Source organism: Rhagoletis pomonella, unplaced genomic scaffold (assembly GCF_013731165.1).
Source record: "Rhagoletis pomonella isolate Grant_MI unplaced genomic scaffold, Rhpom_1.0 Rhpom_scaffold_00010, whole genome shotgun sequence".
In the NCBI taxonomy this organism is placed as follows: Eukaryota; Metazoa; Arthropoda; class Insecta; order Diptera; family Tephritidae; genus Rhagoletis; species Rhagoletis pomonella.
Genome location: NW_023458564.1, coordinates 11,859,638 through 11,865,308, shown reverse-complemented (window position 1 = coordinate 11,865,308; position 5,671 = coordinate 11,859,638). Strand labels below are relative to the sequence as shown.

General features: G+C 31.3%; 1 protein-coding gene across 1 annotated transcript; it reads right to left on the bottom strand.

Moving 5' to 3' along the window:
* Positions 1–215: 215 nt before the first annotated feature.
* Positions 216–5,463, bottom strand: LOC118746041 (cytochrome b561-like; the record flags this gene model as incomplete). The annotated part of the gene is given in 2 exon segments (XM_036479770.1): positions 216–767; positions 5,106–5,463. Coding segments are annotated over 2 exon segments (521 nt in total), but the record flags the coding sequence as incomplete, so codon positions are not given.
* Positions 5,464–5,671: the final 208 nt, after the last annotated feature.

Genomic DNA, 5,671 nt, shown 5'->3' with positions numbered 1-5,671 from the left:
CAGCATATTTTCAATACATTTTGTAGTGAGATAGGGCGGTTTTGAACCGAATTTTGAGACAGGGTGTTTTTCAATTAAATTCTGAAATAGCGCGTTCTTGAAAAGTTTTTTGAGATAGAGCGTTTTCGAACTGGCTGCCGAGGTAGGTCGATCTTCCACTCAGCCATCGATATATGCTATATTTAAATATGTATGTATATAAATATATCAGTATATATGTATGAATGTATGTATGTTTATTTACGTAAAACAAATAAATACACAAATATGTATCAGTAAACAGAAAATACTTAAGATAAGCACCGAAATTTTAAAATTAATTAAGCACCCAATTTTTCAACCAACATCTTTTTATAAAAATGTGCGTTTGATTGTGCATTTATTTTAACATATGTAAGTGCATGAGTCCGCATATACATGTGTATGTACATACATAAGTATGTTGTCTTAGCACCTCGCGGTACTGTTGTCCGTATAAAAGTAACGTGTTCTAACGTAAAAACGTAATAGCGTAAAAAGACAAAGTTAAGTAAGAACATAAAGTTTTAATTATTTCACTATCTTCGCACGTTTCCCTCCTTTGCATGCAGTGTTTCGTCAGCATCTACTCATTTGCGCCCGTCAACAGAATGGTATCCTCTGGCAATGGTTTGCGTTTGTAGGAAGACTCAGTGACCAAGTACATAACTAAGGCGCCAAAAATCACGTACAACACTCCCAAGCTGTTGCCCATCACTCCGGCATTCGAGAAGGAAGAGTAATCGGAACTGAAAAAAATATTCAAATAGATGCTTTCCATTTCCAGACAACCGGTCAGGTACGAGCATGGTTTTTAATTTCGACCAAACTCAAATACATTGTTTGTTGGTCCAAATAATGAGACACGTATTTTTTCTTTTGCCTCGGAAAAATTTTTCGGCCGAATTAAACGCGATTTTGTTTTTCAGGCAAAAATCGACTTTTCGAATTGACAGTGAGAATTTTTTTTTTAAATGCCCATAACTTTGTCAAAATTTAATAGATTCCAACAATGTTTTTACTCAAATGTCAGTAACTCTTGTCACTTCAAGATAGAATAATATAATTATTGATTATCATTATTTAAAATTTTTTATTTAACAATAAACAAAAAGTGCAAATTTTTTTTAAACTTAATATCTCAAAAAGTGTATTTTTTTCTCTCAAACTTTTTTACCGGGAAAGGGACACTTTGAACTACAATCAACCCAAATCTGTAATCGCGAGGATTTTTTTTTTCTGAGTTATGGTATTTTATATAAAATATACGTTTTTGTGGTACATACTACAATATTCTTATATTGTTTAACTAACTGGAACATATGTATGTAATATATCAGCAAAAAATACAGCCGTGATCATTTTTTGTGTATCAAATAGATATTAGAACACACTTTCCACCATACAGTTTCGATTATAAAAAGCGGGAAAATGTGATTTTGTATTTCGAAAAATTTTTCCGAGCCAAAAGAAAAAATACGTGTCTCATTATTTGGACCAACAAACAATGTATTTGAGTTTGGTCGAAATTAAAAATCAAGCTCGTACCTGACCGGTTGTCTGAAAATGGAAAGTATCAATATATTTTAATTTGAGTTTAGAGAACCAAATAAGTAAATATGAGTAGTCCACTTGCAAACAGCGATATGTGCTTTTATAATAGAAAGCCATAAATTTGAAAAAACGACTACGAGAACAAGTAACAACTAAACTGAATCTCTTTTATTATTACCTGAAAACTTGGATAAATAAGAGCCTTATAAAATTGTAACATAACATAACATGACATAATATAACATTAACAGTCTATACGACCTAAAGTAGTTTTCTAAGTTCATCAGAAGATGTATGAAAGTTTATAAATAAGTATGATAGCGACTTTTGGAAGAAGAGTTAACATCGTATGCTATTTTTTCCGAATATAAAAAGATTTTGCACTGTGTTGTTAGTGGACATGAAACTACTATAAATACTGGTACGTAATCCTCCAAAAACTAAAAATCGAAAAAAATTTACATGGCGCATTTGGCAAGTGGACTACTCATATATATATCCTATACACTAGTACATTGGGGTAGTCCAATATTTTTTCCGAGCTACCTCCAGAAATGAAGAATATCGAAAATAAGGATATCCCTAATACTTTTTTATATCGGTTATAACAATGGTTTCATTCATAAACAATTTATTAGTGATTCGTGTAGACATTAGATACTAAAAAATTATGCAAAAATTCCATCACGTAAATTTTCTAAGAAAATTGTTTTTTAATTTTACCGCGTGTAACTAGCGTTAACTTTGAATTTCTATAAGTCTTTCTGATTTACTTAGTCTTTAGGAGTATATCTAATTAAAACTGTTGGTTTTTAAAAGAACACTTAATTTAAGCTAATAAATTTATGTATTTTTTTACGTGAAAGTGTAATTACAAAGACTTGCTATGATTTTCCCTTTCAAAAACTAATATGCAATTTGAGTAGGTACTAGGTACTAACCTACGAAAAAAATTAAAAAAAATTCTTTATTATATTTTTTAGTATTTCTGCGTATTACTGGCGTTAACTTCGTACTTCCAAAAACCTTTATGATTGTTTTTTAAGTAAAAGTTTTATTTTAGTTTAATTAATTGTTTGCTTTTCATGAAATTTGTTAAAAATTCTAAATTATGCATGTGACCAATAATTTTAAAACTATGTTCATATTACAGCATAAATTATTTAGTTCCGATCAGATTTAAGCATGTTTGTTTCAAATATTCATTTTTTAAACCGAAAATTTTCAATTTTTATCATTACATTTTCATTGGAGTTGAACACAAGATCGTTTTTGAAATCTAATATATAAACGGTCCGACCGATCTTTATGAAATTTTTTGCGTATATATGTTAGGTATGAGAATCGGATATAAAGTATATTTCATACCGTTAGGTGCAGGGGGCGTGGCACCTCCCATACAAACCGAATTGTTCATACTACATATCTCTGGAAGTGTTCGTGGTAGAGTACTCGAACATGGTATGGAGATATATGAAATTAATCCAATACTCTTAGAGAAAATTAGGGCTATTTCAAAAAAGGGCGTGGCGCCTTTCAAACGCACTGAAACTATTACGAATCTTTGTATGCATATATGTACACTTTTGCTAGGCTATTTAAGACGGCAATGGAAATATGCTTTATGATAACCCCCAAACCGTAATATTAGAAGATAAATGCGTCGCTGAAAATCATGAATGTGAACTGTTGGTGAAAATGTTGGACCAAAATGTTTCAATACAGAAAATTAATTTTTGGCTGGACGAAGTTCGCCGGGTCTGCTAGTTATTTAATAAATATCTTAAAATAAATTTTAAGATGGAATATTTTAAATTACCTACACTGATTTGCTTGTTCAATACATATGTGGCAAACATTACGGCAACCTCAGTAGTGTGTGCTCTGTTCAAGAATGATAGAATACAAGATAGCGCCCATCTGAGAGGATTTTTGAGAATAATTTTTGTGTGACGTCACACTGTAGTTGCGAGAGAGAAATGTCAAAATGCGAACAAAAATGCAAGAACAAGAAGAAGTTTTGCTTTTTGCGTAAGCATGTTGCACAAGTATGACGTTATACAAACAGCCAATCTGTCAAATACACTGAGATGGGCGCCACCTTTGTTCTCTACTTCGTGTGCTCTGTTAGGAAATGAACATGCGGAACAATTATTAGAGGTATTGCCATCCCAGAGAGTTTTGCTTCACATTCGAAATTCGTGCTCCCTTATTTTCATTGTGACGCATTTCAATGTTGATTCTTTTACTTTTAGTTGGCTTTGCTTTTAGTTTTCGCTCAATTTAATTTTTATAATTAAAAAAAAAAAATAAAAAACGTTTGAAATAAAGTGAAGAATAAAATTTTCTATTTGATTACTAAGCAAATGTACAGTGACGAACAAAAGTATTGGCACCGTGAATTTTTCGCCATATATGCTAAGTTTTTTATTCTAATTTATTTTCGATAATTTTTTATAAAAATATAGTTCATTTTACACCAGAAAACGTAATAATAAAATCTGTATACTTTGTGCAAAACTCAGGAAAATTCTTTAAATTTGCACACTAATTTGCAACTTTTTATTCAGATTTTTTAAAAAGATTCAAAGTATGCAGTTTTATAGCCTATTCTAATTTAGTATAACGCGTTGATTTTTGGCAATTTTTTTAATGGAAGATGTTGCTCATTTTCTCCATACAAAAAATAATTGTCGAATTACTTTGTATGGAAGAACTTGCGTGAAAAAAATTACCAAAATCAATGCGATTTTCTAGCGACCTTTTCTACTACTAAATTTGAATGGGCTATAAAACTGTGTACTTAGAATTTTTCTAAAAAATCGGAATAAAAAGTTGCAAATTAGTGTGCAAATTTAATGAATTATCCTGAGTTTTGCACAAAGTTTAGAGATTTTATTATTATGTGTTCTGGTGTAGAATGAACAATATTTTTATAAAAAGTTATCGAAAATAAATTAGAATAAAGAACTTTGCATATATTGCGAAAAATTCACTGTGCCAATACTTCTGTTCGGCACTGTATATTTTTCGGCTTTTGCAAATTAAATAAGTTCTATGCAGGTTAAAAAAAAACCGTGGACATGTTTGTTATATGGTGTATAGAAATATCCCTTTGCCCTTACAGTACCACTTTTAGTGTGGGCAATAATGATATTTTTCAAATAAGACAGATCAGAATATGCGCTCTCTGGGAATACAATACCTGTAATTATTGTACCATGGTTTTCTACAAAAACACGTTTGCATCTCAATTGTTTTCAACGAACTAAGCGAATAAAATCAATGCACACGCTAAAAAAAATGACAGTTCCTTTTTCTTCATTTCGTTTTTGATTTTTGATAAATTATCTCATTTCTACTTAATTTATTGACAGATTTTACATTTTACAATAAGCCCTAAATTACGATAATTTCGATTTTGAAGGTTTAAGTATTTTTGTTGAAAATACTGTTTGTTTCCTAGTATTTAACAGTTAAAAAAATCTTACTACACTGATGAAAATGTATTTCTACACATTATATATACTCACATTGCAAATATAGCTTTCTCGGTGATGCCCATTAGAGCACTTGCTATGGCTAAAACGAATCCAAATAGGCCAAAGTAGATGTGCAGTGGCATATAAGCGACCTTAAGCGTCTGCCGCCAGCCTGGTGCTAAATAAGCTGTAAATCCTGCCACATATTGCAAACCGAAAACGATAACAGCACCGAGTCCCAACCAGGAGTGCAGGGAATACATGTTTGGTATTGGTGGATCAACCAGATTGTGCGAATCGAAGACAGTTATCAGAGCAATGACAGTCAATACAAAGGCGATCAAATGAATGCTGGCGTGTGATATTTTTAGGGTCTTCTTGCTCACGTTGCGGAAGCCACGATATACCAGAATAGCTGAAAACAAGTATACAATTTTAATAAGGATTATAAATATAATAAATATTTGGATTACGTTTAAAAGCAATACGTATGATACATAAACTGAGAAAAAAAGTAAGTGCGCCTGGGCCACACAGGAGAAGTGAAACTTACGTTACATAAATATTTATTTTGTCTCATAACTACGGTGACCATATTAACCAACGTAAAATAAAGG